The sequence below is a fragment of the Pogoniulus pusillus genome, chromosome 1 (genome assembly GCF_015220805.1).
Source record: "Pogoniulus pusillus isolate bPogPus1 chromosome 1, bPogPus1.pri, whole genome shotgun sequence".
NCBI classification, from domain to species: domain Eukaryota; kingdom Metazoa; phylum Chordata; class Aves; order Piciformes; family Lybiidae; genus Pogoniulus; species Pogoniulus pusillus.
Window position 1 is genome coordinate 38,767,131 of NC_087264.1, and position 20,575 is coordinate 38,787,705.

A 20,575-nucleotide genomic window follows, 5' to 3' on the forward strand; every position below is an offset into this window, starting at 1 on the left:
GCAGCTTCTTCAATTACGCATTAAAGTTGACCCTTAATTAAAAGATATTATATAATGGAAATTATTTTTGCTATATAACCCAGACAATAGGAACAATTTTCCAAAACCATTCAATGTTGTAATTTTCCCTTTTTTTTCCCCTCATTCTGCTGCTGTTTGAAAGTGTACCTGATGTGTGTTTGCCTTGATGAGTCAGTTGCTGTTTGTACTGCAAACATGGAAGTTTATAAATTAGACATCCTTGCAGTTTAAGCAAAGTTGATTCAGGCTGTATTGTGAGGTTGAGTTAATCCTTTCTTCCAGATGTATCTAATTACATAAATCCTTAGCCAGCACAATGACATTTGGTACTCCCTGTTCTCTGCTGCTGTAAATTCTCATAGTGCTCCCACCTTTTACATTGTAAAGGTCAAGAGAGGGAATTTCCACGCAGTAATTGTCCAGTTATCTAAATACGACTTCTGTACCAGTTTGTGTTTACATGGGTTTTCCTTTTTATCACAATTGTCTGAAGAAGCATTCCTGGGAAGTGAGGGGAATCCAAGTGCAAGCACGAGATCTAAGCTCTGGACCATCTCAGTCTGCTTGTGGGAGAAGAATGAAAGAACTACAGTGAGTTGTGCTCCAGTAAAGTGCTGGGGTGAGGGAGCATGACCAGCAAACACAATTTAAGGAGTATTTTGACATTTTTAGTTTACATTCAGATTGATATACAGCAAACAAGGTATACAGCCAGTGAATGTAGATTTCAAACGTGTGTTGAATCAAAGCTTAACTCGCAGTTCCCTGCTTCAAACAGTTTGGCTGCTGAGGTCAGTTCTGCCCTAACTTTCCCCGCTCTAATCTCAGTATTAAACTCAAACATCTGAAAGATTGGTAAAGTAGTTCCAGATTTAGTTCCTAAAGGCTGTCAGTGCACAAAGGAATAGTTTTTGCTCTTGGCAGATAGTTCAAAGATTAATGTTGCTCCAACATTAATCAACATTTCTATAAATGGACTACATAGGTTCATTTGGAAACATAATTTTGTTTCTTTGTGATGTCTTCAGCCTGTAGATTCTCTATGTTATAAAAAGGGAGAAATATTGAAACTTACAGTTTGGAGGGAAAATAATAAGTAAAGCTTTCTCTCCCGAGTCTTGCTTACTAAAAAATTTCAGGCCACAAAGGAATTAAATCCTGTGCATACATAGTTGACAGTGACACATACTAACATGCTCAGGTTTTCATATCATAATTTTTTCCAGTCTTCAAGTCAGTCTTAATTAAGCAGCATGCTTATGAGAGATCAACTGCACATTTAGTGATGCTATGAATTTTGACTTGTCTTTGAATTTGAGTTATCTTGCAAAACAAGCCCCAAAAAAGGCAGGCATGGAAAAGACTTTTTTTGTCTTCTTTGACTCATTTGGCAGCATCTGTGATTCATTCAAATGCTTTAGTGCCTGTAAATGAAGCAAGAATTAAGTAGATCCATGAGTCATTCTCTGTTCAGAATCAATACGTCCAACAGAGGTCTTATTTGTCATACTGTTACAGTTCATCAGTTCTTCCTCCCACCGACGTTTCTCTTACTGCTCAACAAAGCAGCTGGACATGTGCTTGTTTGTGTTCATTTGCTCCCAGCCTTTTCCATGTTTTTTTTTTTCCTTTTCTGTCTTCTAATAGTAGCCCCAGTTTGCATTTCCCCAATAATTAAATACTTGCCCTGTTGCTCAAGATTGGAGATATTTCTATCTTTGCAATATGCTTCATTCTTTAGATCTGTACTTTCATTTCAATTGTAAAGATTAAGATTCTGTGGTATTTTCACTGAAAGTCGCCTTGAGCCTCTATATAACATGATCTTGGAAGAGAAAGGAGCCCAAGCACTAAGGGGCACTCTTGAAACCTCCCCTATTTTTAGGGTTAGACATGTGTGGCTGGAACGTTCAGCATTGCTTTCATCTCTTATCGGTTAATTTCTGAGGTTCCTTAAATATCTCACACATAAGAGATTGATACCGATATGCTGAAATCTCCCTCCTCTCCTATACTGGGGCCATCCTAAAATAGAATAAATAAAGCTCAAAAATTTGGGTCACCAGAACCAGAAGAGCAAAGCTCTTAAGCTTCCCAAGAGAGGTGAAAGAGACTGGATTCATTTGCCTATGAAACCTGGGGAAAGGCCTGGCCTGCAAGTCTTCCTTCTCTCCGTGCAGTTCTTCTGAAACTGATGGCTTCCTCTTGTGGCTGAAAGAGAAATAGAAAGGCATTTAATATAGTCAGCTTTGTATGTCAGTACACAGCAAGTGAAGGTGCACTGGATGTAAGTGGGTTGGATCTTCTAGAAGTACTCGTAGAAGTGGTTGGTATGTATGCTTCTACCAAGGAAACACATACCTTGAGCCACCGAGTTTGGCCCTCCCCATAGAGGTATGCTGAAACATCCTTTGATGATTCTGCAGCAGTGGGAGGGGAGAGTAGGAGGGAGATAGGATTTGGTAAGAAAGGAAACACAAAGTCAGACTTGGCTACCTGTGAGTGCAGGGAAACTTCCTCAAAACTTTTAACTTCCCAGCATTGTGACGTGGAAGGAGATGCTGACAGAATTCCTTGACTAAATGCCTCAACAGCTGACTCAAAGCAACTCTTTTTCCTTCTAGAGGTTTCCAATTCAATTTTTTATTTCCTGGTAAGAACAGAGCAGCAGAAACAGAGCAGGTTAAAGAAAAAATCTGACTATCAGGCATTTTGATAACTGCTCCTTATTGCTTTCTCCCAAAGTCAGATTCCCACTGCTGTTGCCTCTTCTTACTGCTTGCAGCCTGTGTTATTGGCTATAAAGCTGAGTAAAACACATGATTAACAATCTCTATCAGTTTCTGTCTGTTAACTTTTAATTTCTACCTTTGTACATGGCAATAACAGCAAATCAAAAGTTCAGGTAAGTACAGGAGCACCCAAGCACTCATTTTTTATGAGGGGGAATTGTATCATATCTTACATAACAAGAATTCTAATCACTAGCTGTGTTAGCTTGAAATTAGCAGAGCAGAATGAACATGCCTTGATGACTCATGTCCCAGTGAACTTGGTAACTGTGGCAACAGCTTGTTTGTTGTATACTGTGGAGAAGTCCCGCTAAAGTCTGGGTGATAAAGTCAAATGAAGGTATCTTCTGAACTGGGTGTCTGCCTCACCATTTTCACTTCTCCCTTAGAAACCACAAGATGAGTTTTCTTTGGGCAACCCAGTTGATTCATCTAATCATGGAATTGTTCTAAGTGTGGCAATAAGAAGTATGCTGGGCCTCCAAACTGGAAACCTGGTCTTCAGGGAACTGAACTGCTTCTTTAGAAGCTATTCTCATATAGGAAGTCTCTCTAATAGTGACAGTCTGCAGTGCAATTAAGATAAGGGAATTGGGCCAGAAAATATGAAGATTGGGTTACTGTAGGCCAGTTCTAGGTAAGAATAAATACTTGACTTGAGCCTGAGACATGCTGGGGTTTACTGTCCTATTAAATATAGCTAACATCCTCAGAAGAGTGATTGCATCCATTCATGTATGTCTGGATGGATTTCTGTATTTTGAAAAGCAGTCAGTTTTGGTTCACACTTGGATTTTATATCACACAGATTTTAATTTCTTTTTCATTTTTGAGTATCTTCCTTTCTTAATATGTTCTTTGTTCTACCTGAGTGTGTATGATGGCAAGCAGGGTTACTATTACACTAAAGAGCAAGCCCTCTAGGTTGGACTCAGGACACCATCATTTTATTGTGTAACGATTGATCTCTTGACCGACTGTGAGCAACTCAGTTTGGTCTTGCAAGTTACCTGTGATTAATACAATCCAATACAATGAAAACACCAAAGAAGCTTTTAAAAAATGTTTTTATTTAGGTGTAAGAGATGGGATGAATATAAGATTTAAATAAAACTGAAAATTAACTGCACCTCAGGTTTGGGGGTCTGTGTGTGCCACTGCAGCAATCCATTGCAGTCCTCTGTGCGTGATGTGTAGTGCACCTCTGCTGTGGTTAACAGTGAGCAGGAGCAGGAAACAGTGATTTGGCATCATCTTTGTGACTTTCTACCATCAGTGAAATCAAAACATGGTCTGGAATAGTGCAGCATGTGAAATTCCTAGAAGCCTTGCAGGTGTGTCTGTTATTGGCTATAATCAGATCTGATCTATGCATGTAAAACATCATTAAGCTATAAATGCTGAGACTCATAAGGGATTTTATTATTGGTATCATGTAAAGAACAGGAGTGATGAATATAAGTACCAAAAAGCATAATAAGAAAACTATGGCCAGCTTTGCTGCTGTTCTTCACATTTTCAGGGAGGGGAAAAAAAACCCAAACACACACCTACAGGTTGATTTCTAGCATAGGCAGTGCTGATGTACATGGGTTCTTCCTCTGTCACACAGAATGAACTCTAGGAAGCAGGAGGATTTCTGAGACTACTTCTAAGAGGCAAGTCCTATCAATTTGACCCAAGCTGAAATAAGTGTCAGAGGTTGTCCTGAGTTGTAGGATCTCCTGAAAGCGAGGCTTCTATCTGCTGGGTCACCTCATGCACATCATGCTAGAGTAGCAGGTTAGTGGTTTACTGCCGCGGAGGTCGATGTTGTCTATAAATTCATCCCTAACTCCATGTGTAAAGCAAAAGAACTTTGCTTGGCACTTATGGAAACTCTCTAAACACTTTTCCATTTTTTCTTAACCTGATATTCCCTGTTGCTTACATGATTTTACAACTTTCTAGATATTCTGGCTTGTATTCCTCTAAATGATAGAGACTGAACTAAGGATTTTAAATTGTGTATATGTATTTACTTATTAGTAGCCTTTGTTCTAACTGTTTTGCAATAGAAATCTTTACTTCACATCCTCTAAGAATGATGCCTACCTCAAGGTCTTAAAAACTGAAAGGCACTAGCATTTGATCTAACTCACTGAAAAATACTACATGAAAAAATAATTGTGTGATATTTGGATAAAGTAGATAATGCTATACACTGGGGGGAAACATCATGCAGATAATTGTTAGAGCTGTGGTTCATTGGAATTTGGGCTTCTACATTCAGTGTAAGTTTGTGGAAAGCCTGATGGAAAAATGGATATTCCTTGAATGCTATCTATACTACTACCTGATTGATTGATTGATTGATTTGTAGACTCTTTCCACCACAGTCCTAAGTTGTCACATATTTATGTTGCAAGCATGTATCAGAGAGAACCAGTCATTCTTAATGATGTTAATTTACCCTGCTCCTTACAAGTAGTTATCCTATGCTTGTCTAATGTTAATGTTACTGTGATGCTTCCAGCATATGAGGTAATTAACAGAATCACAGATCCCCCTGTAAAGCATTGCACTGTACTGTTCAATTCCATTTATATGTGATGACCCTCAGACTCAATAGTTAAAGGAAGTGGCTTAAATGAAAGAACTGGAGGCTTTTAACATTTCCACTTCCTCATTGCTGTGTATGTATCTTCATACCTTCATGCCTTATAAAGTGAAAAGTTCTAACTTTCCATTGAGTGGACATCCCCAGATACTCAGAAATGTGAATGCTGTAGGTTTAGGGATTTCTTTTTTCTCATCCCACTCACTCTTGTTTCCACAAGACCATTCACTCAGCCAGCCTGGCTAACATAACCAGTAATAAGACACAGAGTTTTAACCCTTAGATATATGACAAGTTTGATAAAATAACTCTGAAAGTCTATCTCTTTCTTGCACTTGAGCACTGGATGCCCCAGGAGTTGGTATCTGCATTCTTTCCATGGACGTGGACAAAATAATTGTGAGAAACAAACTCACTCTAAAATTTAACAGGTTTATTATAAAATAAAGGCACACAGCACTGGGTGCACAGTAAATAACAAAACTGCTGGAGGCACACCCCAACAAAAGCCAACACTGCTTATGTAGGATAAGGGCTAGATAACAGTGCATTAGCTCTACACATATTCATGAATATTCCCCTCCATTTTCCAAGCACGATCCCCAACCCCCTTAACCCCACTCCTGAGTCCATTTGATAAAGGCAACAGATGGTCTTCTTTGCAAGATGAACTTGCCCTCTTGTCTTTTCTTTCAACATCAGAGGGGCCTCCTGGCTTCACTGCATCACCTTATCTTCAGTCAAGGAAACCCCCAGCAACTCCCAACACCACCGTCTACCTTGTTATTTTTTTGATTAAGTCTTCTGAATACCTTACTGTTCAAAAGCCAAATCTCCATATATCACAGAAGGAAAGATGCAACACAATTCCTCAGATGTACTGGCTGATACCTGGAAACTGTAATGCTGACTTCCCAAACCAAAATTTGCTTTAAAAAGATAGATCCTCTTGTGAAACAGAGGGTGAGTGGTTCTTAGCTTATCTTGACCAAGCTGTTCTGGTGGTCATATTTTTGCATTCTCACATTTATTTCTCTTGACTACAGGGTCAAAAGGTGACCAAGCAGAAAAAGTGGTTCCCAGGAGGTGGAGCTTTTAGATGAATGCCAAATGTCAGTTGTAATTCATTTGTAGCTGACTGTTGTTTGGCTGTCAAATTGCTGTATCTTATCTCTTGAGTTAAAAAATACTTGAGATAAGACAATCTCTTGCTCAGTGTCCAGCTATTGAGTATTATCAGTGTAAACTGTGATCAAGAAATTATTATTAAAAGCATTCAAGTAAATTAGATCTTGTGGATTGTAGCTGTTGGGGCTGCTTTCATACTGTCACTGCCTAGGATCTCCAGGCGTGGATGCTGCCTGCAGGGTTACTAGGAGTGAAATGGCATGAGTGAGTCTGCAGCTATGTGCAATCAAAGTTAATGACTGTGTTAGGGAAAAGAATGCTGACCCATACTTTACAGTCGCTTGTGATACACTCTGCATCAAGTTTTTGCTGGTTTTCAGGAACTTGCCAGGGTGTGCAGCCTTGGTCCACATGAGACAGCTGAACCTCTGCCTCGTGGGACTGACTGTGTAAGGTGGGTATAAAAGCTGTACAGAAAAGTACCCAAAGTTTCCTTAGGCCTGGAAAATCCCAGTATGTTCTTACTGAATCGCAGAGTGTCAGGGGCTGGAAGGTACCTCAAAAGATCATCCAGTCCAACCCTCTTGCCAGAGCAGGATTACCCATACCAGATCACACAGGAATGCATCCAGCTGGATTTTGACTATCTCCAGAGAGGGAGATTCCACAACCCTCCTGGGCAGCCTGTTCCTGTGTTCTGTCACCCTGATAGTGAAAAAATTCCTCCTCATGTTTACATGGAACTTCTTATGCCTGAACTTCCATCCACTGCCCCTTGTTCTGTCATCAGGCATCACCAAGCAGAGCCTGGCTCCATCCTCCTGGCACTCACCCTTTACATCTTTATAAATATGAATGATGTCACCTCTTGGTCTCCTCCAAGCTGAAGAGCCTCAGCTCCCTCAGGCTTTTCTCATAAGAGAGATGTTCCATTCCTTTAACCATCTTTGCAGCTCTGTGCTGAACTCTCTCAAGCAGCTCTGTATTGCTCTTAACCTGGGGGGCCCAGAACTGCACACAGCACTGGTATTAAACAGATTCATTCCTTGGTCCCTCCTTCCTGAAAGGCTTGGTGCATGATCTACTGAGGGTAAGTGGGGCTGATTCTGGCCTCATAGCTGCCCCTCCAGCTGAAAGCTTTGTGCTTTAGTTTGTTTCTGCTGATTTCTGTCCCATCAAAGCAAAACATTTTACATGTTCTCTTTCATAATGAAAAGAAAAATCATCTTTGTAACCTTTGGAGTAATCATCACTCACTTGAGTTCTTGTCGTGGTAAGCCTGATAGGCCAAAATTAGGCTTGCCCAGACATGTTTTCCTGTTCTCCCTCCTTCTGTTTTGGGGAGAAGCAACTGTTGGAAAGAGAACAAAGAACCTGGAGCACCAGGGATGCTGGCCTGCCCAGACTTGTTTTGCTCCTGTGGTAAACAAGGTACACAGGCTTAGCTTGTGCCTGCCTTGTGCAAGGGCTATGTTTTTCCCAGATTCGGGTCAAGCAAGCCTATGGTTTCACCTAATATGGTCAGGCTCAGCTAACTGAGGCTCTTAAGTATTCACTCTCAAAATTATCTCCCAACTCATGGAGCTAGCTCAGGTCTCCCCTGAGCCTCCTCTTCTCCAGGCTGAAATGGTAAGAGGAACTCTCCTGTGGCCTGTAGCTGTTGTAGGCAACTGCTACAATAATAGTAGGAATACAAGAGTGTCCATGGGATGGCAATGGAAAATGGCAGACCCCACAAGCTTTAAATTCTATGTTTAAGTTGTGTATATATTTATCCTGTTTCTGCATTCATCATTCCACCTTGGTTCAGTTAGTGTTTCTAAGAAGCACTGCTTCACTATCCATCAAATCACTACTTGTCATGCCTTTTGGAAATAGGACAGAGCAGGATTTAGCCACAACTAGATTATATATAATAGTCAATATCTATTTCAAAACCTGTTTTTGCTTGCATTCCTCTTTGCTGGGAAGGATATGGACCTGTCCCTATCTATATAGGAGAAATTTGCAACAGTCTTTTCAAAACTAAGCTAACTTACAAAGGTGTGATTTGTATTGTGCTGCTCTTTGAGCTGATCAGTAGCATAAAGAGCAGGAATGACTGTTCAAGCTGGTTTGAAATTGGATGTTTTACCTATTGTTTATTATATGGCAGAATATAATGTCAGCTTATTTACAAACATAGTACTTCTATGCTCAGAACTGTTTCAGAAATTAGCTTGATCAGGCTGCACTTCAGTTGAAATCAAGTTGTAATTAAAGATACCTCAGTTACTGGCATAATAGCCAGGGTACCATGAATATAGGAAAATAAAAATCACATAGAATGACAGAATGTTAGGGTGGGAAAGGACTTCAAAAGATCATCTAGTCCAACCTCACTGCCAGAGTAGGGCATCTCTGAGAAAAGCCTGGCTCCATCCTCCTGACTCTCACCCTTTACATCTTTATAAACATGAGGTCACCCCTCAGTCTCCTCTTGCCCAAGCTAAAGAGCCCCAGCTCCCCCAGCCTTTCCTCATAAGGGAGATGTTCCACTCCATCATCTTTGTGGCTCTGTGCTGGACTCTTTCAAGCAGTTCCCTAAGATCCTTCTTGTACTGAGGGGTCCAGAACTGGACACTATTCCAGCTTGGCCTCACCAGGGCAGAGTAGAGGCAGGGGAGAACCCCTCTTGACCTACTAACTACAACCCCTTCCAGTACGCTCCAGGATACCACTGGTGTTCTTGGCCATAAGAGCACGTTGTTAGCTCATGGTCATCCTTGTGTCATGCTATTGCTTCTGTACTTGACCTAAATCTGTTTATAGTTACTTAGCTTTACTCTCCTCACTACACAGGACTTAAGAGGGCTCATTAGCTTGCATGTGGTTAATGGACTATCCTTTTGTTTTGGCCTGGAAATAGTATGTCTACATGCACCCAGTGCTGCACTTGAGCCAAGTTCTTCAGGCAATGAAAATCTGGACGCTGCAGGGGCACTCAGTGTCTTAGCAGACGGTTTGGACCTGGCTGCAAAAGCATTTTCAGGATGCCTGTGAATATAAACTTAGCCTGCAAACAGCAGATCTATCTTTAGGTATCACATCATCTTGCAAACTGAGGCTACTATACAGTCCTCAATCTATTTTAAATCAAGTTGGGTGTCTGTCTAAAGATGTATTGCAAATGTTAATGAATTGTGATAGAGAAGTCAGACTTACCTCTAGAGAATGCATCCAGAGAGGGTAAGAGGTGTGGAGTCAATGTCAACAGGTTAAAACATGTTAACCACTGTGTGATTGCTGTCACTGATGTGTGAAGTGCGGTCACTGGTAGTTTGGCACGATGATGTGGCATGTGTTGCACCAATCTAAATAGTCTAAATACCAGCAAATTCTTCTTGCAGTACTGCAGAGATCTCCTGACATCATAAGGGATAATTCCCAAGAGTTAGCTGTTGGCTATCTCAAGAGTATAAAGTAAACCAGACTGATTAAGCTTAGTGACTGTTACTTACTAATCCATTACTGCTTTCCCTTCTAAATAGTTACCCCTTTGCCAGTCAGAGGCAGATAATCTGTAGAGGATCCAGAACTGTGTATGCGGCCCCTGTGTTTGAGTAAAGAGGTCTTTGAAACTAATTTGCACTGTGTTATCAGTAATGCAGAAGAAGCAGCTTCCATTGTGTTTAGTGCTGTGATAATGGTATTGAATCTGCCTTGGTCAAATTACCAGGTTCAGTGAGAAAATCTAGCCTGTCTTGCAAGCAAAACCTTACCTTCCCTGGGTAACTGGCCATGCCATGGGAAAAAAAAACCTTCTGTTTCCCATGATCTCTTGCTCTTTTGTGTGTGGTACTAAAATACACAGGTTTTATGAGCTTTGTTTACAGGATGTAAAAATAGAACTAAAACTGATGAAACTGTAGGTCACATTAATGTGGTGATGGTAGGAACTGATTGCTTGCTTGATTCATGGTCAGCTCCACCTAACAATGTACTTACAGCAGTTCTGTACCTCTGGTCAGCATTAGGGTTTCCTCTGTAGTTTCACAGCTACAGTGATGGGTGGGAAGCAGAACTAACAGGTGAAAATTACAGTAATAGAGCAGTTTGTTGCTTTTATTAGCAGACAGTCTGATGTAGGTGTATTTTATTTTAAAATGGCAGTCTGTGAAGCCAAATGTTTAGAGAATGGCAACCATGATTTACTAATAACAAACTTGATGTTAAACTTTTCTGGGGTGATTACTTCCTCATGCTATACCTTCATGCTATATACAGGTGAGCCACTACTTGTTGAATCACTGAATGGTGTGTCTCCCAGCAGCGATGTTTAGGGGTTTCCCATCTGACAAGTGGGAAACCACCAGTAGTCTCCAAGGAGAAGGGCTGTCCTGCAGCAAGCTGACCTTTGAAACTGGGACACATGGCCCAGTGTGATCTAGTGATCGGAACAGATGACTGGTAGTGAAGCTTTAGGAAATCAGGATCCTGCTCTGCTCATAGTTCCCAGTTTGAGGTAGAGTAATCTGTCTTCCTGGCCAGAAGGTCAAGGGAAGTTTTCCTCCTCTACTCTAGTGAGGCTGCACTTGGAGTATTGTGTTGATTTCTGCCCCCCCCGCTCCGTTCAAGAGGGACAGGGGACTACTGGAGAGAGCTCCACAGAGGGACATGAAAATTATAGGGGACTGGAGCATCTCCCTTACAAATAGAGCCTGAGACAACTGGCATTCTTTAGTCTGAAAAAGAGAAAACTGAGAGGAGGGTATCTTATAAATATCTAAAGGGTGAAGGTCATGAGGAAGAGGCTGGGCTCTTTACTGTGGTGGGCAGTGATAGGACAAGGGGCATCGGATACAAACTAGAACAAAGGAGGTTTGTCTTGAAATTAGGGAAAAAATACTTTGCTTTAAGGGTTGCAGAGCACTAGAACAGGATGCCCAGAGAGGCTGTGGAGTCACTGCAAAATGTGAATGTTGGTCCCTGCAAAACTGCTTCTACAAATTTGCAAAGTGAAGTTCCTTTCTATTGGGAAACTGTTAATAATTATTCTTACCTGAAAAGTGCTTCTTTAAAGACATGATTTACTGATTTTTAAAATGTAAAACTACTGGTTAAAGCAATTTGGGCTGCCTTATTTTGTGTTTGCAAAACCCAGGCTTTTAACATCATGTGAGGAGTTCAGCAGCAGTGTGATCCTGTGGAGCATGCATTCACTGTCCTGCTGCTCTGCCTCCCCTCCTCTTTTCACTCTGGCTTCTCTGATCCAGAAGTTCCTGTCTTGGTTTGTGAGCACAGCTGAGCTTGTGCTGGGATCTGGTTAGACAGCACGGCCCAACAAACAGATTGTATTGGCACAACAGGTTATGATACAAGAGCAGGAGGCTGTCGGTGATGATGGGGATGATCCATAAAGTGGCATTGCTGCAGAAGTAAAAAATAACTGCTTTATGTGGGGGAAAATAGCTCCTATCAGTGGGACTGTCCCAAGGAAAGATTAATGTATACACTCAGCCAAAGTATTGTGCAAGTGTGCTAGTTTTACACTGATTCCCAGATTAGGGTGCAGAAATCAGTATTAAAACATACACACTGAATACATATGTCTATTAAATCTTTATGTGGCCCAGTGGACAAGAAGGCCAGTGCCATTCTGGGGTGTATTAAAAGTGCTGTGGTTAGTAGGTGGAGAGAGGTTCTCCTCCCCCTCTATTCTGCCCTGGTGAGGCCACATTTGGAATATCGTGTCCAGTTCTGGGCCCCTCAGTTCAAGAAGGACCTCAGGGAACTGCTTGATAGAGTCCAGCACAGAGCCACAAAAATGATTAAGGGAGTGGAATGTCTTCCTTAAGAGGAGAGGCTGAGGAAGCTGAAGCTCTTTAGCTTGGAGAAGAGGAGACAGAGAGGTAACCTCATTCATGTTTATAAAGATGTAAAAGGTGAGTTCCAGGAGGATGGAGCCAGGCTCTGCTCGGTGATACCCAATGACAGGACAAGGCACAGTGGGTGGAAGCTGAGGTATAGGAAGCTCCCTGGAAACATGAGAAAGAGGTTTTTTTTCACTGTGAAGGTGACAGAACACAGAACAGACTGCCCTGGGGGGTTGTGGAGTCTCCTCCTCTGGAGATATCTAAGACTCACCTGGATGCTTTCCAGTGTGATCTGGTATAGGTGATCCTGTTCTGGCAGGGGCATTGGACAAGATGATCTCTCGAGGTCTCTTCCAACCCCTAACCTTGTGTGCTTCTGTGATTATTCTTAATAATTAAAAAAAAAAAAAAAAAAACAGAAAAAATATTATCAGTGTGCCTAGAAGAACCACACTGGGAGATATATCTGGTAAACTGGTGCACAGCTAGTCTTGACTCCTCCACTGATCTGTGTGCACTCATACTTCTTTGTGGCTCACCCTGGCTCCATCAGAATGATTAAAGTGCTGTGAACACAGAATTGTTTGCATTGTAAGTAAAATGTTAAGGTGTAGGAGAAGGTTGAGAAAGAGCTAATTAAACAATGACTGGGACAGCACAGAATAATTGAAATCCAACTAGGAAATGATGGAAGGGATTGCAAGCAGAATGTATTCAGCAGGTGCTAATGAACAAGAGTTTCTTAGAGAAGGATTTAGCAGTCTCCACAAAACAGTTGATTAAAATGTCTTTGTAGTTCAGAAATAAACAGATCCTGATGTGCCTTGTCAAAGGAACAGAAAATAAGACTGAATGCAGTGATAGTTATCCCTGTAACCCAGCAATACTTCTAGTGCCTTGTTGTGGAGCCAGTGATTTTTGCAGAACAGCAGCAGTTGGTAACTTCTTGCTGCTCTGCCTCAGCCACACCTTGCCATATGAATTGAAACAGCCAGCCTAACCATACTTATTTCCCCTTCTGTGCAAAAATGGCATCTTATCACTGCTGGTTTTGGAGATAGCAGGTTTTTATATGCCCTGCTGTCCAAATTTGAATGATACTAATCTATTTTTTTAATGTAACAAATTGCCTTTTGTACAGATTATCCAACTATCTGATGTTTGTTGTCTAAGCAATGTGGGACCATTCAAAGGCTGCATCTGCATAGAGTTTACTGCATACAGCAAGTTTGCATTGTGCAGTGGCAGATAATGTCATTTTTAGGTAACATTTGGAATGCTAAATTAATAAAATACTCATGTCTTTTGAAGTGAGAGATAACTGCTGCTGGGGTTTTTGTTCAGTTTCCTTTATGACTAAAACAAATGTTAACTGTGTGCCTCATATCTTCCTTTCTTGAGAAGCAGCCTGGTGTGGGAGTAGACAGATTTAGGAAACCCCCCCTACATGTGTTCTTTGACTCCCTGTAGACCATCCCTGTTAAGTGCTCAAGACTAAAATGAGATAAAAAGCTCTTTAGTGAAGTTGCATCAGACAAGGGAGTGTGTAGAACAAGATAATTTTTCTCTTGTGAAAACAAAAATAGTTTATATCTATTGAGTTTTAGTCGTGTAAGTAAAAGTTCATCTCTGTGGTTAATCCATAGTAATAACCTGGGTGCTGAAATCCAGAACTATTTGCCTCCATAAACTGTCTGGATGAGGCAGGGAAGGAAAGGCACAGGCAGAAGAGCACTTATTGTTGGACAGGCACAGTTCTAAGAGGCTGGTGAGAAGTCCCTCTAAAGAGAAGTTGGCACAGGAGTGAATATGCCACCTCAGGATGTTGGTTCATTAGTGGGAGGCTATTCTAGATGTGGCTTTCATAAACCCTTAATCCTGAGGTCACAGATTCCTTTTACTGTGGCTTCTTCGCCGCAGCGCAACGCAGCTCACTTGTAGTTCCCCAGTGCCGACAGCAGGTGGGGTGGTAGAGGCAGCGTGGCTCAGGGCTCGGCCATCCTCTTGGCCCCGGCATTTCCTAATGCAGGTATTCATTAAACCCGACCTGATGGATTCAGTCCCCTCAGCTGGCTCTGAATTGCTGAAATCCCCATACAGCCCGTCCAGAGTTCGTTCATGGTAGTCAGGCTGCTAGAGCCGAGGAAGTTTTATAACGGCAAGGTGTATTCTGTGTGGTAGAGCAGCTTCCTACAGTAAATTGGTTTGGTGGAGTTTTGTTCTTTGTCATTAGTGAGTTAAATTAATGATCTACTTAATTACTGTTGCAGTTAAGAACTGTAGGAAATAAGTCCCGGTTGCTGAGACACAGATGTGAAAGTGTTTTCCTGTCAGTTTGCTTTTACAACCAAGAAAATGTTTGATTTTGCTTTATTTTCTGCAGCTGTTTAATGCTATCAACTGCCTGGCAAAAGGGAATGCTCGGCTGCTTGTGCTGGGACGCAAACACATGCTGGTTAACTCCTCAAATTGGAGAAAAGAGCTTATGAAGGAGATGCAGGATAAGGCAGAGTTCTTCTTTGCTGAAAATATGTAAGTTGATGAAAATGGCTAAGTGTAATGGAGAGTGACATCTGATTTATGTGCATTTTGCTGTAGTTTTTACTCCTAGTAGCATCTGTAGCTCTGTGTGTGGAAGGCAAACATATCCCTTGCTATAGTTGCTTAAAAAACCAATACATATTAAAAATTGCATTACAAAGAACTTAATCACCTGGAATTATGTTAACATCTGTATTGTCTATTAGGATTTGCAAACCCATTACTGCGACCACAGTGGCCTGAACTTACAGAACATCTGGCAGCATCAGTGCACAGTCATGATCTGCTGTGTTATCCCTGCAAAGGGATGAGAGGAAGTTTGTGCCTGGCCATTGTTGCTTGGTAGCACAGGAGCACGGAGAGTCTGTAGGACTGACTTCCTTGCTGCTCCCAGAGGAGACATTCTCTGAGTGCAAATGGACCCTCAGGATCTCTGATTTAAGAAGCAGAACCCCTGGTCCTTGTCCAGTCAAGCCTGTCCTTGTCTCTAAACTAGGTACTTGTCACCACCTCAGTGTCCCATCTCCTTGTCCTACTTTCCTCGTATAATGAGTCTTAGTTTTCCTTCAGTTCCAGCTCCACTTAGTCCCTGTCTGTTAATCCTTCACCTGCCTCTGCCATTTCTTCTGTGATCCTGCAGCTTCCAACCCAGTTCTTTCTCCCAACAGCCAAAGCAAGTCTTTTCTGTCTGCCTTGTTTCAAATCTATTTTACTTCGTCTCCTCTCCACTTCTATCCCTTGTTGTCTTTGCCGTTGAATCTCATTGCTTTCTTTCCTGCTACCTAAGCACCAACAAAGGAAAACTGTTACTTCATAATAAGGACCCTTACAAATCTTGTGTCTTGTCACTTACTATTCTAGTAATCCACAGCAACCAAAAAATGTTTTCAAGCACAATTCTGCTCCAGATTCTCCAGGTATATGGTAATTCATGCCCACTATAAATGTATTTGTAGAGATTTCTCCCTCAAATGGTTTCAGTTTAATATCAGCTAGTGTCAAATATATTTTTCAAACAGTAAGGTTGGACTAGATGCTCCTTGAGGTCCCTTCCAACCTCTACAAATCTGTTAATGTGGATATACTCATGGATTTGTACTGTTGCCCACATTATAATTTATTATCAGTTGTGATGATTGTATTTCACAAAGCTTTGGGGGTATGATTATGAATTTTAGCAGTTCTATCCCCCATAGCATTGTACTGTTAAGTTTTGTGGCAGAAGATTAGAACATCTTGTTATCAGCTTGTGATAAGAGAGAATAATGCTCTGTGTAGCATGCAATTAACTTCTGTTGCACTGCAACTTTTGATGATAACCAGAATGTGTTTGTTTTGCCAGGGAACTAGAACAGTGATGGCAATTTTCAGTGTGGCTAATGAATAAATCCCAGAGCAGTGTTTGATTCATTTCCTGCAGCTACTCGTGAATGATGTCTTTTCCATTTCTTTTGTGAAGCTCTGAAGATGATACCTTCTTGTTATATGCCACTCTTCGATCAGGCAAGCACTGCATGTTTGTTACTAGAGACTTCCTTCGGGATCACAAGGCTTGTCTTTCCGACAGCGCGACGCGGCATCTGTTCCGTAAGTGGCAGCGTGGACACCAAATAGCCTTTTCCTCCTCTGTAGAAGGAAAGCATATAAATTTTTTGGTAAGTTTCCTACTGCAATGAGAAAGCACAAAGAGCATGTTCATTAAAGATACACAAACTGTGGAAGCAAAAGATTCTTGTTAGAACCTAAGAAACAGATTTGTACTTACAGGCTTAGAACTCTCGCGTTCGCTGAAAATTCAGTGCATTCACAAAGCATGTCACAAACTGGAAAATGTCCAAAAACCCCAATGAACCCTGCCTAGATATTTAAAACACAAATATAAATACTAGCCTATGTATACAAATCTTCCCATTGCCCTAAGTGCCAGTGCTTTCATTTATTTTAAACTTTGAAATACCTTATTTTTCTTGTAGCATTATTATGAAAAATGTGCTTCTCATTTTACAACAGAAAGGATTTAATCTTTATTTTAAAGACACAGGGAAATACTGGTATTTCAATGTAATAAGTGTAACAATAACCTAACATATGTATCAAATTTCTCTCAGGAAAGCCCAGAACAGTTAGGTTTACAGTTAGTATTCAGCTGCAGAAATCAGTCTTCCAGGCTAGTTTCATATAGTGCAATACTGCTGTTATTGTCTAGGAGACGTATCCTTGTGAGCCATGAACAGCACAGTAATACGAATGCAGCTGTTTTTTAAGACTTTTCTAGGGAAAAATTCATCACATGACATTCCATATCATGCAGGTGTTTGTTATCTGGTCTGTCTGCATCATTGCTACATGCTTAAGGGAATGCTGCACGTGTACGGATTAATTTTTGTATGGCTTTGGTTAAAATTGTAAAATAACATTCAACATTACAAACAGCCATAGAGATACAGGCTTATAAGGAAGAGAGCCTTTCATTCAGTACTGCCATACATACATTTCTTCTTATGGGACCAACAGTGAATGTAGGTTTATCTGATTAACACAGCTTTAGCTACACCACCTTTCTTTCTCCCCTATGGAGAGACTGGGAGACCTGAGGGCTGTTTAGTCTGGAGAAGACTGGGAGGAGATCTCATCAATGACAATAAATATCTGAGAGGTGGGTGTCACAGAATCACAGAATTAACCAGGTTGGAAAAGACCTTTGATATTATCAAGTCCACCTGATAGCTTCTATTTAACTAAACCATGGCACTAAGTGCTTCATCCAGATTCCTTTTAAACACCTCCAGGGATGGTGACTCCATCGGGCAGCCCATTCAAATGCCAATTACTCTTTCTGTGGAGAATTTCTTCCTAACATCCAGACTAAATCTGCCCTAGTGCAGCTTGAGGCTGTGTACTCCTGTTTTGTCACTGGTTGCCTGGGAGTAGAGGCCAACTCCCACCTGGCTACAACCTCCTTTCAGTAGCTGTAGACAGCAACAAAGTCTCCTCTGAGCCTCCTCTGCCCCAGGCTGAACAACCCCAGCCTCTGCTTGTAGGGCTGTGCTCCAGCCCCCTTACCAGCCTTGCTGCCCTTCTTTGGACACATCCAAGCACCTCAACATCTTTCTTATGTTGAGAGGCCCAAAACTGGACACACTACTCAAGGAGTGTCAAGTGGATGGGGCCAATCTCTTCTCAGTGGTGTGCAGTAATAAGACAAGGAACAACAGGTACAAACTTGAACATAGAAGATTTCCCCTCAACATGAGGAGAAACTTCTTTACAGTGAGAGTGACAGAGCACTGGAACAGGCTGCTCAGAAAAGTTGCAGTCTCCTTCTCTGAAGACTTTCAAAACCTACCTGGATACGTTCCTGTGTGGACTCCCCTAGGTCATCCTGCTTTGGCCAGGGGGGTTTGACTTGATGATCTCTGGAGGTCCCTTCCAACCTCTAATGTTCTGTGATTCTGTCATTTTGTACAAAAAGGCTACTCATTTTCACATCTTCATTCCCATACAAGTGATCTGAATGACTGACATTGCCAGTCAGAGCTGGCTTCTAGGTTATACTGGAAGCTGTCGGGGTAAGTACACCTCCAAGACTATGCATACAGAGAGTATTCAGAGTATTGCCAACCAGTGATGTTTCCTTTGTAGTCGTATTACATATGTTGAGTTAGTATTGCTTGTAACCAGAAAAGTGGTTTGTTCTGTTTATTTGACTAGATACTGTTGGAAGTGTTACTGTTAAACCCTTTTCTTACATCCTCCTCAGCACAGACCAAGTCCATTCTGTAAAGTATACTGGAAGAATAAATGCAAGATATAATTAATATCACTGAATCCTATCAGTTCAAGCCTATAAACTGCACGTTCTGAGTTAATTCTCACAATTTCATTTTTAGCTGAACAGAAGAACAATCATTTTGCTGTTTCTAGGAATTGAGTGCATTATGTTCAGATCATTATTGTCTGGGTTTTTTTAACCATCTATAATGACTCCTAGACCAGAAAATAACAAAACATGATGTAGTTTTTCTTCCAGTACTAAAATGTAGAATTTTGTTAGTGTAAGGAACTAAACAAGAGTTGTTAAAGAGGTGAATCTACTGAGATTTCTAATGAAGGTGTTGGAAATTATTAAGTACCTCTAACTGCTGTTGTAGTAATATATTTTATAAAGTTTAAAACAATGTTTTTATCTCTCTTTATCCAACAGCCTGCTCTCCGTTATGACTGTGTGGTGCAGACTACAGGTGATACATGGCATATCCCCTATAAAAACATTTTTGAGGAAAAATATTCCTATCAGGTACCAAGAAAATGGCTCTGCATTCAACAGAAAGGGGGAAGAATGTAATTGCATAAGAGGAAGCTGCTTTTTTTTGTTGTTGGCAACTAGGAAAACTCAGCAGTACAATTACGGGATTAATGTGTGAGGCCTGCAACTAAAGAAATTTCAGTAACTGCACTTTGTCAAAGTCATTCTTGCAGTAAATTTGTTAACATCAATGGTTGTCCATCAGGAACAAATCAGGTCTGTCATTTCCATCTTTACAGGTGATTTCTGTAGGCTCTCAATGTGATTTGAATTAAAACTTGTTTTTTCCCTCTTAGCATTTCAGATTGTGGTGAGTTTATCTTAACGTTTTTTTAGTCTATACTGAAATCCATAAACTTTTTACTTCAAAGAAATTAAGCAGGACTTGGAAAGTACCTTCAAAATTTGTAGGGCTGAGCTTACAACGGTGCTGCACAATGTCTGCCACCAATAAATGGAGCTAACGAGGCCAAATGGTATGTTTACCATTTGCCAGTCACACATAGCCCTTAATACTTCCACACACTAATTAGAATTCATTTGATCACACAGAGCACGAGAGATTTGTTATAGCAACATATGTTAAGGTTTTGTTTAGAAAAGTAAGAAAACAGCCAGTGGGAATGTTGTATGACTTTCACACTCTTAAATTTGCTGCTTCTGGCAAGATTCCATGTCACTGGAATAGTTTGCTTATGGAAATCCGTGAGTGTTTTTAAATTAAAAAAATATGACAACTGTAAATTCTTTCAGGAAAATGATAGGGCAAAAGTGAATTTTGCAAAGAGATTTCTGTAAAACCTGTCCCAAGTTATAAAGCAAGGAAAAATGTTTATATTACAGGAAAAGTGTTCTAATATGTTATTTGTAAGTGTGTGTAGGGTAAACGTGCTCATTTATTGCACTTAACATTTGAATGCAAATCTTTCTCCCCATAGAAATGCCACATTAAACTCAGATAAAATACAATGGGTTTGTGCCATTTGTCTTTTATGCTGAGTAATCCTCTATTTGAAAATGAGCTGAACCTTGCATATCTTTTTGTATAGTACCTGCAGTTCTGAGCTTTTGCAGTGTCCCATAACAAGTTCCATCAGGACTTTGCATTCAAGCATGTTCCTTGCTATTGTTTTCACATTAGAGAGCAAGCTTGACACTTGTTCTGCTCCGAGTATCAGTTTGTACAGCAGGAGGTGAGATTTGCTTAAAGCATGTCCTTCAGATACTGTGCAGAAAGTGTAGAGGAGGTGGGTGCCTCTTAAGGTAACCTAGAACTTTGTTTAAACTCATCAAGTTGTTGGAAGCATCCATCACACACCCCTTTTCTGGCAGA

General features: G+C 40.9%; 1 protein-coding gene across 1 annotated transcript in view; it reads left to right on the plus strand.

The window, feature by feature from the left end:
* PRORP (protein only RNase P catalytic subunit) overlaps positions 1-20,209 on the plus strand; it is a 49,423-nt gene extending 29,214 nt beyond the window's left edge. The window contains exons 6-8 of the mRNA XM_064148823.1: positions 14,779-14,927; positions 16,396-16,591; positions 19,141-20,209. Coding sequence (XP_064004893.1) covers positions 14,779-14,927; positions 16,396-16,591; positions 19,141-19,281 — 486 coding nt within the window. The 3' untranslated portion in view covers positions 19,282-20,209. The remainder of the gene's footprint in view (positions 1-14,778; positions 14,928-16,395; positions 16,592-19,140) is intronic.
* The last annotated feature ends 366 nt before the right edge of the window (positions 20,210-20,575 follow it).